At 43.4% G+C, this 21,994-nt stretch overlaps 1 protein-coding gene across 1 annotated transcript in view; it reads right to left on the reverse strand.

The window, feature by feature from the left end:
• The window catches only part of PAPPA (pregnancy-associated plasma protein A, pappalysin 1), a 175,200-nt gene extending 153,580 nt beyond the window's left edge, over positions 1–21,620 (reverse strand). The window contains exon 1 of the mRNA XM_010189570.1: positions 21,212–21,620. Within this exon, the coding sequence (XP_010187872.1) occupies positions 21,212–21,608 (397 nt within the window). The 5' untranslated portion in view covers positions 21,609–21,620. The remainder of the gene's footprint in view (positions 1–21,211) is intronic.
• Between the last annotated feature and the right edge of the window lie 374 nt (positions 21,621–21,994).

Here is a 21,994-nt window from a genome sequence, read left to right on the forward strand (position 1 = left end):
AACTTGATGCCATTCCTTCTTGTCCTATTGGTTGTAACTTGTGAGAAGAGACCTACATACACCTCTTGACAACCTCCTTTCAGGTAGCTGTAGACAACAGAGCTACATCCTTGCACGGACCCTGTGCACTGGACAGGATTTGACAGCATGAGCACAGAATGTAGCACCAGTTACTGAACTTGTGAAGTCCAGGGCGAGGACATGAGGCATTGCTGTAACCATGCTCACGATGCTGAGATTGGAGCAGATGTTTATCAGCAGCAGTCACAGAGAAACGGGAACTCACAGCTAGAGGCTGTCGCTGCTGGAGTCATAAGTAGCTCTCTTTGTGGGCAGAATTTGAAAGAAGAGAGGCTGAAGTAGCCCATGCAAGCTGCTGTAATCCACTTTAATATTATCAATAACAGACTCCAGGCCTCCCGCACTCACTTGAGAGCTGTTTCATGTGTCTTGCTAACAGCAATCTTCCCGGTAATCAGCCCGGCCATAGAATTACCTAAGAATTTAATTCTTTATGCATAAAAAGTTTCCCCACTTCGCTGAGCAACGGAAAGCACAAAAAAACCCCAAAACAACAACCCAAGCAAAATAAAACAGCAAAAACCAATGACGACAACAAAAAACCACCAGAAAGACTTGTTATGCTTTCCTTTCCAAGAGCCAGGAGGCTGGGGGACGGCGAAGAAGGAGGTCAGTTTGACTTTGAACACATCAGGTGTGCTGCGGCGCCCGTCACAGCCGTGCAAGGCAGAACGGAAAACAGCGCCCTGCACTTCTGAAAGTTGGCCGTGCCTGTTTTGCTGGGAGACTCCAACCAGAGGTGACAGGACTCAGTTATGAAAGGGGAATTTAGGTCAACAATCAAAGCTGCAGTCAGGGGGCCCAAGAACAGGGAGCTAAAGGTTGGGGCTGTTTTTTTCTTTAGCATGCTTTAATCGTTTAGTATCAAAGCACAGAGGAACGCTTGAAAGAGCAAATATTCTACAGGAACCTATAGAAAGCTTTTATCTGTCCAGAGGAAAATAATTAAAACCGACAGATTTGGGTTAAGTATCCCCATGTTCCATGCAATTGGATAAGTCAGCAGAGATCCACTGGAGCAGTTCTTGAGTTCTGCACTGGATATTTCATGGTATGACGTTGAACCCAATATAGTTTTACAAAGGGGAGAAATAATCTCTCCTTTCCTTTGCCGTGCTTCCCCCAGCCCCCACTTCCTTCCACAATAGTTAAATAATTCAAAGTCCAGAGTACTTAAGGCAACATCTCTTTCTATACCATTTCCAACACAGCTAAGAGGCCTCCTGAGGTTCCCCTTTGAGACAAGGAGTGGCTCAAGCAAACCACCTGAGACTTGCTCAGGTGGCAGTGTACTACTTAAGAGAGCAAAAAGGGGATGTTTGATGCTGCTATCAATCTAGCTGAATTCACACCAGATATTATCATTTACAAGCTATGCAATAGGATTCAGATCTGAGACAGAAGGATAAAGTTCTTTTTGTTTTGACATGAAAGAAGATCATCATCATGTAGATACAGAGTCTAATAGAGCTATGCCTATTTATTGTTAAGAATTTGGCCCAAGGCCCTTTGCAGTATCAAAATCTTTTTATCATTGCCATCTAGCATTGAACTAAGCATATATTCTTATGGTTTCTCAAATTCCCAGTCGCTCAAATGCTCAGTGAGATACCTTGAAGCTTGAAAACAGGGAGGTGAGAATGGCTAAAACAGCAAAACATGAATTTATAGTGGCTGAATAGTTACGAACATTACAGAAATGCTTCCCTTCCAATAACAAAATCATGTAGGCTGCAACAGAGCAGCCACTGGCATGGACAATCATATTAGTGACACTTCACTGAGCCTATTGTGAGAATATACCCGCTAACAGTATATAAGAGCTTACTGCAAATAGATCCGGTAGGCTGGGGTTAGTGAGAAATTATTAGATTGTGAGGATTTTGAGGTGCAAGCGAACACACAACACCACATAACCAGATGGCACAGAGAAGCGAGCTTCAGTCCTTGCAGTATTGTAACAGGGTCATCCTTGGACTGGGTAGTACTTTTGCAAGGGCTCCTTCATATACAATACCAGCGTAAACAAGTATTAGTGGGAAGGTGGGCTTCTTATCTAGATCTCCCTAAGCATTTCACAATAAAGCTGTAGAACCAGTGGAGACTGGTACTTGGTTAACAAACTGTGGTTGTTTGTGATCTAATAACTAGGTTTAGGTGGGCTTTTAGACGAATAGCAAAAAGCACAACCTTCGCAAGGGTCAAACTCCAGTCTCTGCTATAAAGTCCAGGACCACAGGAACAGTCCTGAGAACAAGAGTAAGGATTTTTCTAATATCTACAAAACAATTTATTTCTCCTGTCTTGTTCTGAGAAACAATGAAATATTTTTGGATGAAGCTTGGAAAAGCAATATGTGTCCATGTTTTTAGAAATGATCGTAACACATGCAGTCATAGAGACAGTATTAAGATAGTACAAGCAGGCTTCCTCTAGATAGTGCTTAACCTGAAGCCATAAACTCTGCAGCCATCAGCACCATCCTTCAGAGAATAACTGGTGTATGCCATAAATATGGAAGGCTTTGCATCAGGCTTGATTCAGACAAGAATTCAGGTTGGTGGCTGCCAGATTCTAGTATGGCCCACTGATAATAAAGCAGAATTTAGAGTTTATGAAAACCCAGATACCTTTCAAATACAGGGAATGGAAAGCCCTAAGTAAGTTTGTTGGTTTGGCTCAAAGGGACCTTAACATATCTCTCAACTTCCAAGCTTATCTATGCTCACTGGTCAGCAGAACCAGGTTACGAATTAACCATCCTATTGTAGCTGAGGCAGTGTATTCACCCTTAGAGGAACCCAGCATCAGCATCACTCCCTCTTTAAAACCAGATGTTGCAAAACACATGGATACTTATCAAGAGGCATGCATGAAAATCATCTGTCTTTCACAGACACATGCACAACACACACAGACCTGCAAAAAAGGACATAAATACAATGACACACCAGCAGAAGGGTGGCTTTACACACACAGATGAATGTACCCAGCAATGTGCTTGATAGAACATAAGTTACTTCTGCTCCCACGTCTCCTCCTCCTCCCTGCACTATTCATCAAATACTGATTAGCTATCAAAGCTCTACAGAGAAATTTACTCTTGTGCATGCTAACACAGCATGCTAACACAGAGTGGCTTTCCTCCCTTCTACAAGAGTTAATACTTGAGAGCAAACACAGAGAGTATCGTCTATGGGAGGAACAGACACAGAAATACCATAACTTCCAGACAATCTAAGTAATAAAGTGGCATTTCTGGGCTCCTTTTAGAAAACAGCAGAGAGAATTGATCATAAACTGGGTCAAGATAGGTCAGCATACCTCAGAGCAGATCAGATGGCCAGAGCATCCCAGGAGGAAACGTTCTCCTGGAAGGATTATTAGGGGCACATCTGTGCCATCAGATGACCGTGCACAATACCCATCAGCTCACTGGGAGTTCAATATGGCATTTCCTTTCAAAATATGTTTTGTGCCTGATAAGCACTGCAAGTCAATCAGCTGCAGCACTGGCCAAGCCCGCACTCATGCTGGATGAATGCCCGATGTGCTGCCCTACGGAAGCCCCTTGATGGCCAGAAACATGGAGCACTGAGAAGTGAAGGTCTATGCATGAGACTGATGCTTGTGGTGCCGATCAAAATACACAGCCAGGACTGAAGGGGGGACAACTCCACAGCTTGTTTTGCTTCTTAGAATTCCCTCGGCTCTGACCTTTACAGCAGCTTTAGGGCAGCACTGGAACCAGCTGAGCAGTTACTACTCCCAGCTGCAGAGAGAAGAGCTTTTACACCATTGCACAATGCATGGGTGTTTGTGGGGGGGAGGTTAGGGCTAGAGAACAAAGAAGGAAGTCTAGTGGCACCTAAATCAAACATTATGATCAATGAAGGAGTGGGAAGAGGACCTGGGGAGCGGGAACAACCTTACAACCTTTCCGGGATCAGACAGATGGCCAACATCCACGTTATTACAAAACCAAAACAAAACCAAAAAATTCCATGAATGCAAACTAGAGCACCCTGCAAGGAGACTGTAAAAATCACATCATGATCGCTTAGACTTGTCTTTGTATTTGAGAGGCATTTCCACATGAAACAGTTCTAGTTATTTAATTTGATTTTTGAGAACATTCTCGGACAGACACTTTGTGAGTGCAAAACTGAGCAGTTCCAGTGCATTTACACTGATTTATACCATGCAAAGTCTTTGCCTCTGTGTGAATTAAATCTTATTGTAAAAATATCTTAGATCTTATCCAGACTCAAATATCTTATTGCATCTGGCTTTCCCATATGACTGCATCTTTCCTGTACTAATAGGAACAACTGAGGAATTTACCAACCTTAAAAGAAACATCTCCGCTGCAATGCACAGACCAGCACGCAATAACAGCAGGCAGAACAAGGCTGATCGTGCCTGTTTTCTGCTGTCACTTCTGAAAGGGATCTGGGCCTTCTCTAATCATGATTATTTCATGCTTCAAATTCCCTGCTCCATACTTGCATAGAAGTTCCAAACCCATACACAAACCACAGAGATATTTCTGCTTTCTAGGAAACATCCTGCTAAAAAAAACCTGCCTCTCTAACATGATACAACTATTATAGTTTGCATTCCAGATAGGCTGTAGTCACCACATACTAACCTAAGTGTATAATTTTAGAGCTCTATTTTTCTGCGCAGTTTGAATCCAATTTCATTTGTTTTGGTATGATTTTCCCCCTGGAAATACCTGAGCCTGTATTTCTGCTCTACAAATACCAGTGACTGCTTGATCTGTGAGTACAAATAAATAAACATCTAAAAGAAAATCCTCACGCTGATACTCATAATGTCTTAGAAGTGTACAGAAACAAATTCACACCTATTAAACCTTAGGCTGTAGCTGGAAATTCAGTCTTTAGTTCTGAAAGGACAAGATGGGACAGCGATGGGCAGCCCTCCAAAAGGTCATAATTCTACTTCGCTTTCCATAAGCGTTGCCAAAGTCAAATGCTTCTCAAAAGTAATTGACCTTCTCAAGTCTGCAGAACTGGGAGAAAAATGAAAAAGAAACAAGCTACCTTGGAAGATTTTTGGCAATTCTTGTGTTTAGTTGAGCAGCAGGAAATATCGCATGTCCAACCTTTCTTATGTTATTTCAGCCCTTCCACTTCTGGTTAAATTTGGAATTGAAGAAATGAAGACTAACAAAATAGCATGTCCATGTACTACTTTTTCTCTGTGCATAGGCCTATATATACATGTGCACATGGGTTTGAGGGAGCAGACCGGGGTGTTTTGAGCACTTGGCTTAATTTTGACTTTTGAGAAATGGCCTCCAGCTGGGGACGGCTCAAATGAAATGAAATCTTGTGTCAGAACATTAATTACCTTTGAGAAGTCTTTGCTCTGTAGTTCTTGTTTGCAACTCAGCCAAAGCCACACGAATAGGTCATTTCAGCATACAGCCCACATACTCTTCTGCACTGTTGCTCTGCCCTGAGATCAAGACAGACGACCCAGCGAGGAGATGACAAGCAAAAGTCACCCCAAACTTATTCTCTGCTTTCTCATCCACTTCTTTGTTTTTAACAGATGCCTGCTGTGTTAGCTTCACAGTCTTGACATTGTCAGTGCCACAGTATCAAGAACAAAACCTTGACTTTGGTCCTTGAAAGTTGTATGCTGGAGGTGAATTCTTGGCTTCATTGAAGTCAACAGTAAAACTCTTATTACCTTCAATGAGAAAAGATTTGAGTCTTGGTTTTCAGCTTGTCTTCAGACTAGCACGCTGGACTGTTTTGAAGGGGAAAAGGCAAGTTGTCGCTGAGCACACTATTCTGGCTAAAGGTGACAAAATCTAAACAAGATTAACAACATATGAAGCTGAGCCTGACAATTCAACTGTAGTGATGCCCAGGAGATCCTACAAAGAGCTGGAAATATTACGTGGTTAGAAATATCCTACCAGTGTCAAGGAGAATCTGTAGAAATACTGGAAAATTAAAGGATTTTAAATTAGCATCCTAGTGCTACCTGTGCTTTACTGTTGTCTTCAATTATTTTTGCAGTAATAGCTGAAAACCCCAGAATAATCTGACTGTAGAAGAACTCTGACACAATATGGGTGAGGACTGAATTAAGTCCTCTTTAAAGAACTTGTAATTTGGAAAACCACTGAATTCTAATTGAAAAGTCGTGGTGACAAATATTCCACCATTCTACTCAGAAAGGTTTTTCAATTATTGACTACTCTCAGGGCTAAACCACTGCATTTTCTCTCTGTTCTGAAGATACATTCATATGCATCCATTAGATTTACTTATATTGTCTATTATGAGATTTTCAACCTCGAATTATCAGATTAATATTCCTCATATACTTAAAGATCACTATGATTAAGCCAACTCTTAATCTTCTTGAGTCAAATACTTTAAGACTTGTTACAAATCATATAATTATTGCCACCATTCGCTTCTTTTTCTCTAAATCCTCTTTCATACAACGTCCTTCTTAAACTGTGGACACCAGAACTAGACAAAGTACTTCTGCAGCAGCTACTCCAGTGTACACAACTTCCCCAATCCTGTTCCATGCTTCCCTGTTTACATAGCCAACGATGACTCGAAACCTTTGGCCACAGCATCACATTGGCAGCTCACATTTACATGCTTTATCTATTCCAACAGGCAGCTATTCCTACACTTCCAGGTGAAAGCCCCTTCCCCCATCACCCATCCTTTACGTGTGACTTGCCACCCGGCTTTCTATATGTATTACTTCACATTTGGCTTTATTCTAATGCATACTGTTTGCATGTTCTCAATATCTGAAAACACCCAAATGAGAGTCCTGTTTTGGTCATTGTTTACCACTCCCTGAACTCTGCAGCATCTGCAAATTTTATCAGCACTGATTTTATGTTTTCTTGCAGGTTGTTGACAGAAAATATTAACTAGTAAAGAGACAAGATTTCATTCTGCTGAACAGGAAGGAATGTGGCCAGAGTCACACTGCTCAGGCAACAGCTCTATTTTTCAGTAGGGGAAAATAAATACCTGTGATACTCATGAATACGAGTTTACACAAGTCAAGAGAAAAAAGATGGGACAAATAGATAAGTAGGAGATCGGCAAGATATGCCTGTGTCTTTTTGTCTCTTTGGCATTCCCAGCTTCAGACTTCTCCACATAGCAGCACAGTCCTGCAGGTACATCGTACCATACTGACCAATGGGACTTCTTGGCCGAGCACTTCTTCCTTCTGGTACAGTGGAGTAGCACTTGCCATTTACAGCACCATACATAATCGAAGCACTGCATTGATGTTATTACTTCATTCTTACAAACAGCATCTCTCTGAGGTCTGCTGAGAACCATTATCCCACCTTCACAGATGGAAAGGACAGAGCTGAAGGCACCTCAGAGAGATGGCACGGTAGCAACTAAAACCCCAGTGCAACCTGTGCACCTCCAATCGCTGTGCCACCAAATAAGCAGCTTGAATTAGCAGAAGGAGCTTGCTTCTCTCTCACACAGCAGTTTCATCACTGGTGAAACAAACACCCTTTCTTTCTCCCAAAGCATCTAATTTATCGTTGAAGGAAATCTCTGTTCTCTTCCTGAAACCTCGAGCCAAAAAGAAACCTCTACCCTTTGCAAGTCTGTTTCCCTCTCTGCCAACTGAACTCTATCTCTCCTTCCCTTACAGAATATCTTGTTGCAATGCCCTTCTATAATAATTTTCACATAAAAACGTCTGCCTCATCAAGCTTGCCCTGTCACCAGTGTTTGACAAGTGTCAGAGAAACACCATAAAAGCCAGGCTGAGAGTTCGTCAGTGCAAAGCACGCCATGTGTTGAACACATTGACAGTTCTCAATAAATAACTTCCCTGCTGAAAAAAAATTGCTTGGGTTTGGAAGAATGTTCTCCACACTGTCTACTTACGTGCATCTTCCTCTATGATGCACAGAAGATCCTGTGCATGGGGAGCAGAAATACGTCACTTCCAGAAGATACCAAAGTATTTTTTAAAAAAATAAAATTATCTGAACACAAATTTAAGTCCTGACTCAAGGTTTATGGCCAATTTCAGACATACAGATGTGCAATAAAGCATTGGTTTCTTGATATAGGTGCAAGAAGACACTCTGAGGGAGGAGAGATCTGGACAGTGGTAGAAAGAGCTGTCCTAATCTCATTTCTTTAGTCTCTCTCATGAAATACATAGCTCCCATTTCATTTAGTGCCTTCTTAAGTACCAGAGCACAGAAACTGTTCACCAAAGCATCTTGGCCTTCCCAGCATCAGACAAAACACATGGTTGGAGCACAAAGGCCCTTGCTTCTCTGCCTTTACCATCAGCGCTTGAGGCAGAAGGAAGAGTTTGGTCCAGTGCTCTGCCTCCTACCACTGCAAGGTGTCTTCATGAATGCAAGTGTTCCCAGCCCATCTTTGCCACTAAATCCCAACCTGCAGAAACCCTTGCAGAAGAAACAGACCCCTCACAGTATCATTTTGCCTCTGTGAGATGCAGGAACTGTTGCTTCCTGCTCTGGCCCACTCCATGAAACATGCAGGTGTTTGGATACAGCCATTTCCCAGTAAAACCGGTGACATGCTGATGTTTAAAATAAAATAAAATAAAATAAACCCCTAGCATTACAGCGTATAGCTGAAGACCACCCTAGTTTGAACATTGCCTCTGGTGAGGCACTGAATGTAAACAGTCTGTTTGATTAAACCATCTCCAGCAAGAGGACTTTGGGGAATTCCAGTCTTTCTCAGCGCAAAGAGCAGAAGATCCTCTGCTCTTCATTAATTCAGAGCTCTTCAAAGGGCAAGAATGAATCGCCCTACTTTCCTCCTAGGAGAAACTGTTGATAGCTGTCCTGGAATTCTTGGCGGAAGCTCACCAGTATAAATCAGGTCCCTTTCAACCACCATCCCGCCCTACTTCTTTATTTAATCTGTTCACATGGCAAAGGGATTGTGCAACAACTGATAAACTTGGTCCATGCTGTCATACCAAATACTCATTTCTGATTGTCTTACCCCCCTGCTGGGGTGAAAGGAGAAGAGACCACGCTGGAATAGTTTCATAGATAAGACCGTTAGTTACATGACAGAAAATATTTGTACAATAAGAGAAATTGCTCTTTTAACAAAAAGCAACAGATAAGACTATTTTAAACCATCACATTTTAAGGTACAGAGATTCTGCCAGCACTGGAGACCTTCTGTAATACATCTAAAACTTCAGGGATCTTAGAACTAAAAAAAGTGGGACTACAACTTTCACATCTACTGTAGCTGTAAAAACTCCCTTAGTCCCAGTTTCCAAAGTCACTCCTTATGGAAGAGAGGGAGGCTGGGACAGTGACATGATCACTGCATTGGTACCACATCTCTGCACAAGGGAGGAACCACAGCCTTGACCAGTGCTGCCTTCCTCAATCCCGGAGCTTTTCTTCACCTGATGAATTTCCCAAGCATTTTGAGTAGCCAGAAAGTCTTTATAGAGGATCCCAGTGTCTCCTGGAGGGAAACAAGCACCTAATTCCCTCACCCCTTGTCTGAGATCACCAAGGTGCAGTACTAAAGGCACAACCCAGGAGCAGTCACAAGAAAATGGACTTCTTCTTGGGATGCCCCAGTGCTGTAAGGGGTTGGAGGACCTCTGGAGCAAGTTAAAGCATTTTGCATTTTCCAGCTGACAGCATCATTGCCTTGCCTGTCTGTCCCTGACTCCAGAGCTCATGTGACTACACAGTCCCTGTCATCTACCTCCTTGGGTCAGCTCACCCCTACCTCTTTAAGGTGGTGGGTCTGTAAGAGTGATGTACAATACCAGATGTATCAGCCTGATGCTCAGACCATAGTAGAATAATTATCCCTTGGGCTATTTTATTCTTTTTACAGCCTTTGTGCAACTCAAGAGCAACAGTTTTGCCAGGAGGCAAAATGTTGTAAAACAAAAACCAGACCAAACAAAACAAAAAGACAAAATCAGTGGATTGTATCAAGAACAAATTCTACAAGTTCCCAAACACTGTCCATGCTGATTTTAAAGCAAATTGAGATTATAAATCTACTCCTTTTTTTGGTATTTTTTGTGATGAAGGGAAAAGAAAAGAAAGATATACAGACAGACAGGCAAACATCTCATCAAAGAAACTTCTACAAACAGATGCAGGATAGGAAACATCCAGCAATCCTGCTGGCTCCAGCCCATGGCCTGGACCTGAGCGTGTGGTTGATTTTCATTGACTAACTTTTCTTCCTGTGAACTTCCTCTGAGGGTGTTTGTTTATAAACAGAGGAGGGGATATTATTGCTGGAGATGGGACAGTATGGGAGGGGGTGAAGGAGTTGAAGACCACAAGACTGGAGAGTAGGGTAAGAAGTGTTTGTTGCCAGAAACACAAAGGGCTCACTGTGAAGCTGGTGTGCGGCCTCATTTCACAGTCTAGAGGGATTATGATAGGTATATGCAGAAAATGCTCCAAAAAGTAAAAACAACCCCACATTGTACAAAAGTTTCCCACTGCATCACCATAACCATTACACGCCCAAATTAAACCATCGACAGTGGTGACAGTGACTGGAGGTTGCTCTCCATGACATCCACTTCTCAGCTTGTTTATTTTCCCCACTGCATATGCTCTGTCTCTGCCCCAAATTCAACATGTTCGCTGCTCTTGAGCAGCCCCCCTGATTTCCACTCCAAATAAGTTACTCTAGGTTTACATTGGTGTGTTCAACAGCAGAATCTGGCTTGTACTGCTCACCCTTCCCACTGCCAAGTACATGTTTCAAAATTGTGTGCGTAATGCATTTAGTTAACATTTGCTTTTTCTCCCAGTACTCCTTTTCTCCCTGAACATCTCCATTCATGAGCTACAGCACAGGAGGCTTCCAATTCTTGTCTAGTTTACACTGAAAATAATTCCCATTAAATTATCGCTGGTGAAAGGTGCTGTTTTGACCTCAGAGAGGCTGCTCTGTTTATCCACAAGACAGATGCAATGTAAGACAGTAGTAATGCAAGCTCCAGATTTCAGCCTTAGCACTTCAGCCTGCACAAGCACAGATGCTGCTGAATTCAGAACAAAATCATGTGGACTGTGTGATGTATAGCCTCCCTGTTGATGTTCTCGACAGAAAGATGGGTTGTTTAGCCATAAGAGCATGCACTAGATGATGATCCCTCCCCAAAACAGCCTGGGGCACCAACATGCTGTGTAGAAAGCCACTTCTGCAACCAGTTCCCTGGTCTGTAACTACTGGGGTAAATGAGTCATTTTTGCCCTTAATTAATAACCTGAGATATTCAGACATTTTCAGCATTTCCTAGGAACATGCTTTGCAATTACAAGTTACATATTTTACAAGCTGTTTCTGCAAGTCAATATATTAATCAATGTGCAGATGTAGGGGAAATATCAAAGTATTCCAATTTAAATAAGAGCACACTGAACCAAGGGACTTTGGTGATATTTGCTTTTCTCTCCCATTATGGGCTGCATACGCAGTTCTATTTAAGAAATACTATAATTCATGCCGATTCAAACATCACCAGCATGTCTAGGGCAGAGATAATAACTTCAGACCATCTGATTTTCTGCCATCTCCAAAGAGCTCATGTCGCAAATGCCAGCTGCCTTCTTCAGCCATCCTCTGTGCTGCCACTGCTTCCAACAGTGTGACACCAGGTGAAAGACTTCATAAGCACCATCAGCTCAGTACAACAAACACCCAGGGAAGAACCACCAGCAGCCAGGAGGAAATATCCTACAGGCATTAGGGTGGGTTGACTTCACATGGAGAACAACCCAGGTTGAGGAATAACTGTCACTACCCCTAAAAAAAAAGGTAGCGAACGCTCAAGCCTGATGGCATCTGTTTCTAGCTCTGTTGCCAACACACAGTCAAAGCTTGGTCAAATCAGAGCATCCCTTCATACCTCAGTTTCCCTGATTTTAAGGACAATGTTCCCTCAGGCCTGAGAAACTTATCACCACCATCAGCAGGATGTTTGGAGGCAGTTATCAGAACTACAAAACTACAGTCTTAATACAGTGACAATGGAGATTAACTGCACTAGGATACATTAGAACAAGAGGAAAAAACCTACATTCAAAATTAAGTAACACTGGTAACAGTCAAGGCCTTTACTTTCCATTTCTTTCCCCTTCTTAAATAAAACAAACAAAATAATGGTGATAAAATCTCTATCCTCAATCCAGTGGCTGATCTTTGTGAATATGCTTCCAACACTAACAGCAGAGAATGGGCAAGGAAGAACGTGAAAGAGGAAAGGAGCCTGCAGCCGATGCTCAGTATCAGGAACAGAGCTGCTCTTCTCCCAAATCCATGACGACAAGAGATTCCTGGGAATCAAATGAGGGAGGGGAAGATGGGTCAGAGGAGAGAAATCCATATGGGAAAGTGACTTAAAGCAAATAAAGAGACAATAAATTAGATAAGGAAAAGGAGGAAAAACATAGCAGAGGGGAGGAAGGAGAAGAGATAAAAGAGCCTAAGTATCACTCAAAAGGAAGACTCAAGGAAAGCCTACCAGACCCCAGGAGTTAATCAGCAAAGAACACAGTGGTTTTCTTCTCTAACACAGCGATTCTTTTGCTTTCATGAGCTGGTATCATATCTCTCAGATGCTGCTTCACCAGGCCAATTCCAGATGCTTCTCAGTTTCACTTCACCCTCACTCCCTTCTTTGTGAGAACAACCACTCGCTCCTTGTTTGTGCACCGCTAGGATGGATATTAAACAGAACAATATCAATAATTCCCGGAAAATATGCATGAGCATATGGCTGACTAAGCACACAAACACACAGTCTGCATACCCGCTGTTCCCACAGTGTTTCCAACACGAGTTGGCTGAAGCCACCAACCTCATGGCCACTCTTGGTCTGCAAGGAGGGGCCACCACCCTCCTGTGGCAAAAAAAGATGAGAACTACAGAGAGGGCAGGGCTCCCCACAGCACATGTGTGCTAGGGAGGAGGGAACCAGCAACTGTGTGGAGCAGGAAGAAGGGAAAGACGGGGGAATCCAGGACAGCAGATAGTAGAAAAAGAACCAAAATTAGGAGGGTGATAAGAGAGGGTGGAGGGATTGGATGGGAAAGTTACACACTTACCTCACCCAGCAAAACAGAAAAGCGGCGTGTTTTGAATAAGTGCTTGTTTTAACACTGAAAAAAAGAGGAAAAAAAAAAAGGAAGAGAAAGGTTGAAAGAGACAGAGGCTAAAGTGGGATTTGAAGTATAGCAAAACCAACTAAAATAAACATGTCCCTTCCCCTGGCCAACTTCTCTGACGTTAGGGATTCGCAGTTTTTCTTCTCTTGTATCCAAAGCAAGAAAGGACAGCAAAATAAGAGATGTTAAAGCAAGGACCATGGAAGGGTTCAGGCTGCAGAGGAAGGATGCAGAAGGCTCTCTGAAATGAGAGCCTAACCGGAGTCAGCCAAGGTCAATGGAATTTTTTTATGATCTTGAAGAGGTTTAGGATCAAACCAGTGCTGCCTGTGTAAATCGAACACCATGAATCCAGCCCCATTCTCCCCAAGGAATAATCTGACTTGTATTTATATTTGTTCACAGTTTCAGCTGTGATACATACTGCACCCTCACTTGGTGCTGGCAACTTTATGGATACTGAAGAGTCCTCAACTGAGCAAATCGTTCTGATCACTGTGAACGAGGACAGCAGCAAGCAAAATTCTGGGATAAGGTGTTCATTCTTGTTCTCTTTTTAACTCGGCTTTTTGAGTTCTGCTCTGCTCATGTTCAGAGCAAGAATACTTTGACTTCATGGATGGCTTTAGGGAGAGTAAACTTTATAAATCAAAATCAAAGCCATTTACAAGATATGCCACTTGTGCCGGAAAATGTGAGGAAATAAACAAGCTGCTCTTCCTTGATCATTGGAGTTTAAATGCTCTATTGATCTGGGAAAAAAATCAAAGGTGCGTTGGAAATTGTGTGTGTATGTGCATGCATGCTCACACCAGAGAAAATGAAGAGAAATTAGCAGAAGAACAATCAAGCATTTCTTCTCCACAGAAACCTGAAATAAAACTAAGAATCATATCCAAATGTTTGCTACCCCAAGGTAGGGAAATGCCCACAGAGCAATGTAAGTATAAGGTCAGAAGAAAGGTACACCTTCATTTTTAGAAGTCTCATTTTTGGGAAAATTAACAGACAAAAAGCACAGCACAGTCAATTGTTCTGTGCCCAGAACAATGCATGAAGCAAATGCTGAGAATCTAGGAAATTGAAAACTCCAGTATACTCTGCCTATCTGAAATAGAAAGAGTAATATATACTGATCATCTAAAGATGGTATTAGATGAAAAATTTAGTAGTCTTGAGAGAGGAGGTTAAATGAATAAAAAGATTACATTAGATGAGAGGATACAGTTGAGAGAAAAATGTAGAGGGTTTTGATCAAACAAGACTTTTATGATGCATTTTAAGAATAATCTAGAATATAAGATTTAAAGAAATAAGAATGTAATAAAGTGAATGTATTCATTCTTAGTATGACAGGATGTAGGAACTGCCACACAGACTAAGACCAGAGAAGGGTGGGAAATGTGTGATAAAATATTTTGTTCAGGAAAAAGGGAAATTAATCAAAACAGACTGTCTGTGGGAAAGGATCAGTTCTGGCAAATATTCTAATTTAAAATTTCAATAGAAGTTTCATAACTGTCAAAACACCTGATTCTCTTGTAACTTTCTGAAAATAAGAAAGCTGATATCTTTTACCAGCCAATGTTTTTCTTTCTCATACTTAACACTGTTCTAAACCACTGCTTTGGATTTTAGGTACTTAAGATGTTGTCAATCTGTTCTTCTCTTTTCCTGTCTTATATTATAGTGGTGACTCTTGGTCTTAGCTAAAGATCTTTGGTTTATAGTAGAGCACTGGGAAATTTTCTGTGGCCTGTGCTATATCAGAACCCACAAAGTGGATATTCTGTGAATGTTTGGACTAATTTTCTGCTGTTATATCCCTGACACTGCAGGGGACTGAATTTGGCAACCCAGGTGGTCCCTTCTCTGCTTCTGCTCCTATAATTTCTATCACAGAAAATAAAAGAAGAGCTGAAAAAACAACAGCTAAAATTGGAAGCAAAACTATTATATGGGAACATTTCAACTGACCCCAGTGATGGAAGGGTTTATTTTTGTTTTTTCAACATGTCTTTTTGAAAAAAGCCACTATATTTTGGCTCTTTTTTCTGGCTCAGGTCAGCATGAGCAATGAAAATCCAAGGTGAAAGCACTCAGTTAATCCCATGGTCTTGAGAGCATCTAAAACCCGTTGGTCCTGCAGTATTTTTGTCTTAAAGTGGCTCAGACAGGTGTCATGACTACACCTCTTTTGTGCCAGATCCGAGGAGCTGGCACCTATGTCCTGACAGAGCCAGACCCAGGCTCCAAAGAAGACATTTCTCCACCAAAAATCACTGCATCACCCAGCTGGCATGGCCCAGCTGCGTTTAACCAGGGTCAGGTGCCAGTGACCAGGGAGGTGCCCACTGCCAGTTCAGCTCTTTGCTGTTCAAAGCACCCAGCCAAGGATCTCTCCTGCCCTTGGCAAAGACCAATGAACACACGAAGCTCATGGAACAGCATCAGCAAACTCCTGGGCCCACTTTGAAAGGGGCGACCTCTCCCGTTCTTCATGAGAAAAGTAAGAGGCACTTACCTTCACAGGAGGGTTTGGGGTTAGGGTTCCCAGGGAACCAGCATTACCCCTCCCAGCTGCTCCAGTGCTCAGTGGGACCTCTGGGATCTGGCGGTTAAGCGCATCCCTCACTACATCATGTGTGGCTGGGGCTGATGGTGGGCATCTTTACTTCTACTCCGTGTGGCCATGGCTTTGGGATCTCCTTGGCCATCTGAAAGGCTCCAGTGATGCCACGTGGAGAGGTGATGTGGGGACCCAGAGAACATCTTCAACCTGATACGATAACTTTCAGACACCTGAATCATCAACCGAATCTATCTTTCTCTAGTGGCTCAGCATGCGAAGGGTCTCCAAGGGCTGCTTCTCACCCTCCCCACTGAGGCCTTTCCACCGTGGCTCCGCTCTGTGCTTCTCCAGATGTCTCTGTGAAGCCCTGAGAAGAGCCCCACTCCTGCTCTCTCTCCAAACACCATCTCCTAGGCTTGATTTCTGCCTCATGCGAGTTTTTGTAACTGGAACAGGCTGGCTTGAAGTAAATCAGGCTGAAATGAAGCTTGGAGAGGCAAGCTCAGACTGGGACACATCTCCGTCCCTACAGGAGAAAGTCATACATGGTCTGGGAATCTAAACTTACCATCCTTTGCAGACACAGAGTCAAATTTCCCTCTTTCTTTTATTACCATTTTATTAATTAGAGCAGCCTACATACAAGTGCTTTAAGAAAAAACCAAAACCATCAACTTTCTTTTAAGTGCACTGTTCTTACTCTAGTGCATAACTGATCAAAAGACCAGTTAAAATTTGAAATCTTATGGAAAAGCAAGATTCTTTTCCAGCTTCTGACTCTTGTCCCGGCTTCTGCTGGCTGAAGGCAATGTGCTGTTCGGACACAAATATTTAGTAAATAAGAAGCTAGACTGTATTTTTTCAGTGGCCTATTAGCCATGCTTTATTCAGATCCATAATCGTGAAATGGCTAATTATTTCAACCCATCTACAGGGAAGCCAAAACTACACAGCTACCTGCAGCCATCAGCACTGGTGTATTGGAGGCTTGTCACCCTGAAGGAGCATCTGTGCAGGAGTTCATGCTCCTGTCACTTTGGTCCAGCCGTTACCCCACTCCACCCATCACGCCCATCAACCTAATTAAACCACAGAACTACAAGCTTTACGTCTGACTTATTCTGTTATCCTTCATTCTATACTTCATTACAGATCAAAACAAGAGAACGAGAAACAACAGGCTATTGAAGATGAGAAAATGCTGCATTATCTATCTACTGATTATTTTAATGGCAGTGAAACTCAGAGTAAACTCTCTATTGAGGAGTCAAGTTCCCAAGACACCCGTTACAAGGATTGGCTCCAGGGACAGGATTGAGCTCACCAATTCTACCTGAAGTGCATTAATTCAATATCAGACTCCAAAACTTCAGAAAGGAACCAAATTAACCCTCAAAAGTAAACATATGTTCTTAAACACTGTGGAGGGAGCAGACCTACGCAGAGTCAACTGCATATCTTCATAATTGCCCAATTATTGGACCCTGACACAGATGTTTCTCAGTCTCTTACATGCAAAAGCTGTGGCTTTAAGTGAGCTCCACTATGCTGATTTTGGCACTTCTTTCCCTTTGGATTCTGCTGCAGTTTTATGTTCACCAAGAACTGAAGTTGGGAAAACATAGGCACTCCCTTACATATGAAGCTTTATTAAGTTGGGATCATGCTCTCTGTTGGCAGGCAGAGGAATAGAGAAACCGAGGAGAATGAAACCGGGAAGGGAAAAAAAAACCAAAACAAAACACAAATAACTTTCACTCTTCAGACCAGGCACGCCTTCTTACTCCAGCTCCTGCTGCTGATCATTCATCCCGCTCCTCTGCTCCCAGCCAGTAAAGAGTCAACATCTCATTCCTGTGAAAACATGAGCTACCCTGCTCCTGAGCCGTATACCAGAAAACACACTGACAGGGACTCAGGGGGATCCTGTTTCTTAGGATGGAGTTGCATTTCCACAGTAGAACTGAAATATCTTTGATTACAGCAGAAGCAAGGTCAACGGGTGCTTTGAAGCGTCTTATTTTGCATGGCATGTGTATTACCTAACTTGGCTACAGCCCGGACCTTAACTCCTTCGTTCACGACTAGAGATGCATTCAAAGAGTCTACAGGGGAAAGTGCACAAACTTGCATGATTAATACCATGTGCACATGCGTGTGTTTGTAAGAGGGATGTACTGTGCCGTGTGGTAGGTACGCACATCCAAGGAGTGTTTGTCCAAGAACTATGTGGCCCGGGGAGGAGAGGCAAGTACACACGAGCTGAGAGCTGCCTCGGCTGGAGAGCCGCACCGCGGGAGCTGCACAAATGAAGCTCAGCCCAGCTCCAAAAAACGCTTCTAAGCTTTTGCGTAACACAGATCAATGGGTCAGACTCCTAGTTTCCCAACAGTTTTCCCTGACAAACGCCAGAACAGATATCAGTGAAGTCAAACAGGGCAGCAATAACATCACTGCCAACCAGCGTGAAAATTGGCAGAGCCTGGCACCGAGGGCTGCCTATCATTAGAGACAGGGCATGGCCCGGCACAATGACGAACCCACTTAACAGCGCTGTAAAATTAGCCATTTATGAAAACAAATTGAATACTGCAGCAGAGGGTGACGTAAGGAGAGTTGGCTCCAGACAGAAACAGAAACTACTGAAGCCTGGATTAGCAGAAGAGCCCCGTTCTGTCAGGGCTCAGGCGCAGAAGCTGATAACAACTCGGGTCATACATGAGATTTTTAACAGAAACAACTGGTTTCCCCTATAGACACATACGTGGCTCCTATACAACTTGCAGTGACTACTTATATGCTGGCAAGGAGGGATGGAAGGGGAGCAGTCAACATAGGCAGAGGGTGGGGGACAGAAAGTAGATGAAGATACAAGGAGGGCTTCAAAAAAAGAGGTGTCTTCCAGTTAATACTGCCCTCTCCCTCAGATCTGTACAATCACACAGTTTCTCACTTTGCAACTGGGATGGAAGTTGGGAAGAAACTCACTTCTGGCACTGTCAGCAAATTTGACCCAGTCCCTGATCCCCCTCAAACACCCAGAAAGGCTCTTGATTTCAGTGGGGTGCTACAGATGCAACTTCAACAACAGAACAGGACTCCTGAGTCTGTCACATCCCAAAACAGTGAAAATGAGAAAGCCAAGAGTTTTGGCAGCCAGAACCCTTGATTTCCTCATTGAGGGAAGTGTAATCTCTCCTTAAGCTTGCTGCAGGTCTGGGAGGCTGTGGTGTGTGGAGGATACTCTCAGTGAGTTCCTCTTGGACCTCTTCCAGGTGTTTACACACAGAGCCAAACCTGGCTCCTCTTCAAGAGTGTGTGTAGGGGGGAAGGGGGAGCTTAAAAATAAAATAAAAATCATAAATTCCTCCCAAGCTAAGCTACAAGCTCTACGGTGCCAAACTGGGGCATTTCTTTTCATTTTTCACAGTGGAATGTTATTTCCATGCATAAAATGGGTCAAGTGTTTCATACAGGCAGCAACCCAACCTCCCCCATCCAATTAAAGTATTTTACTACAAATGATCTTTGTGTGTGTTTGTTTAGGTTTCCTATTGTGTGAATTAGAGGTACTTGCACCAAAGACAGACACGAGGACTTAAGTGTTGGATTAAACACATTAAAAAATACAGTGACCATGTTTTGCCACTGACGAGATCCGTGTCAACCCAAATTCTGCCTTGCCTAACTTGAAAGGGAAGCACTTGGAGCCCTGGGGTTTAAGAGTGGAGTATGAGAAAGCCAGGGGAAATAAAGCAAGAAATCATCCATTTCACCTATGAAATTCCTCATCTGCCTGTCCTACTACAGGCAAAAGGGACCAGCCCATGCCCAGCACCTCCTGCCCACCTCCTCCACTCACACACCTCCTCCTCCTCCTCCTCCTCCTCCTGCTCACAAGTGAGCAGAGCAGCTGGGATTGGGGAAAGTTAAGGAAACGCGCTGCTAAGCTCATCTCAGTTCGTGTTTTCCTTAGGACAAAGCAACTTTCTTACGAGACGACGGTCGCGCAGGTCAGGGATGGGTCAGGGGCGATGGAGAAAATCGCGGGAGGGAGGGCGACAGGGAGAGGTGCGGGGCTGGCTGGAACAGCGGTGCCACCGGCACAGGCATCCGCTGCTCTGGTAGGAAGTGACTGCAGTTAAAGGGAAAGGGGAAATCCTCCCTGTCTCTTTAAGGCATCCTAGGACATGGAAACTTTGTACTTTCAGGGAATCTCCTTGCCAAAAGAACTGTAAAACATGTCTTCCTTCCCCCCACCACCTACCCATTTCTCTTTCTGACTTGTTTCCTTTTTTATTTTTTTTTAAGGGTATTTCCATTTTCTATGACTTCTTTCAGAGCAAAGATGGATGTGGCGACATTTATAAGGGTTTGTAACCCTCCGAAAAGTATCAGATTTCACGACAACTTAGCTGCACTTTATCACTAAAGCGGGGAGAGGGCGGGAGGTGGTGGGAGGGAGGGGGAGAGGGAGCAAACGTGGGGGAAAAGAACCCAAATTCATGATGGGCTCATAAAATTTAAATAAGAAAAGTGCAATATTCCTCATTATTGTTCAGGTCAGACAGCTTAGACTGGTAGCTGCTTTGAGTACTAAATGATTTTATAGGGCTATTTGACCTTACAATCATTTGTGTTACACTTGCCATTTCTAAAGGGAGAGAAAAATACTCAACACATCCTCTAGCTGCAGTGCTGGTCCCAGCCCCAGCTGAGTGTCGAGGGGTTGGGAACTTTATAAACTCATTTGATTCATTTGAGGTTTCACAATAGCCAAAAGTTCCTTTATAGCTTTTTGGAAACCACATGCTAACATTGCATCTAAAAAGGTAACAGTGAAGTACACTAAAGAGCTAATAAAACTAAGGAAATCGTATAGGGACCTTAGATACGCATTTCTTTGCAGCCACACGCTGGACACATACATTTCTTTTCATACATACTTATAAGCCACTTTCAAATGCTCTATTTGCATTTTTCCAACCTAAAATGAGGTAAAAACCCACTGCCTCCTATCCACACCTTAATCTGTACACACAGAAATAAAGAAACTACCCGGGATACTGCCATTTCCCTATGCAAAAGTTTACATAACTTTTTCTGTGAGCATACACTTCCAGACAGTTTGCCGAGCTCCGGTATTTCACCGAACACATCTATAATAAACGCACCCGAGCGTGTTCCCACATGCGCTCACATACATATGTATGTTGCAAGGCACACACGCACATGTACACACACACACACCCCGTACACACGCACGCCTACAGCTGGCTGCTCCGCCGGCTCCCGAAACGTACGTACAAGGGATGCTGCAGCCCCAGGCATGACCAACTACCTACCTGCAATGACAGCCGGAGATCTCTGTCCTCCTTCGGCTTTCAGCCACACTTGCAAAGTGAAGGCATCTCGGGGCAGCTCAATATCTGCCTTCAGCCGCAGCTGATCACCTTGTCCACTGAAATAGAGCGCCCTGCTCGGGGTAAGGGACTCCTCGCCGTCCTTTACCTCCCGCTGTTGCCTCCTGCGGGGGACATGCCCAGGCTCCAGCCCAGCAGTGGAGCGCCTTCCCCGGGCTAACCTGGTGGCACAGGTGCCCGGGGCAGTGTGGCGGGGCGGGCGGCTGTGCCTGGCGTCCCTTCGTGCCCTGCGGGAGCGCTCGTCCATCCCACATTCGGGTCCACTGGCTTGGGCTGTACAGAGAAGCGCAAGAGGCAGCAGCAAACTCCAGAGCTGCATTTCCAATCTTCCCCCCCCTTCTCCCCTGCAAATCCTCCCGATCTGCCAGCTTTGGGCTCCTCCTTGCCTTGACTTTCTTCTCTTGTTCACCCTTCTTGGTATTTGCTCTTTTTATAACCCTTCTCAGTTGCTTTTTCTTTTCTTTTTTTCTTTTTCTTTCTTTCTTTTTCCTGCTTATAGATTTGTTTTTCCTTAAAACAAATAAAAATAAAATAAATGAAAACTCCTTCTGGGTTGAAATGTATTTCTCTGTTCTTCCTCCTCTATCTGTCTTCTTCTCCTCTATTCCTCCACAGCTGGAATTCCTCTCTCTCTTCTTTTCTCTGCTGGATTTTCTTCCCTTTATTTTTTTCTTCTTAAAAAAAACACACACACACTCTCTCACA

The sequence above is a fragment of the Mesitornis unicolor genome, unplaced genomic scaffold (genome assembly GCF_000695765.1).
Source record: "Mesitornis unicolor isolate BGI_N332 unplaced genomic scaffold, ASM69576v1 scaffold8578, whole genome shotgun sequence".
NCBI lineage: Eukaryota > Metazoa > Chordata > Aves > Mesitornithiformes > Mesitornithidae > Mesitornis > Mesitornis unicolor.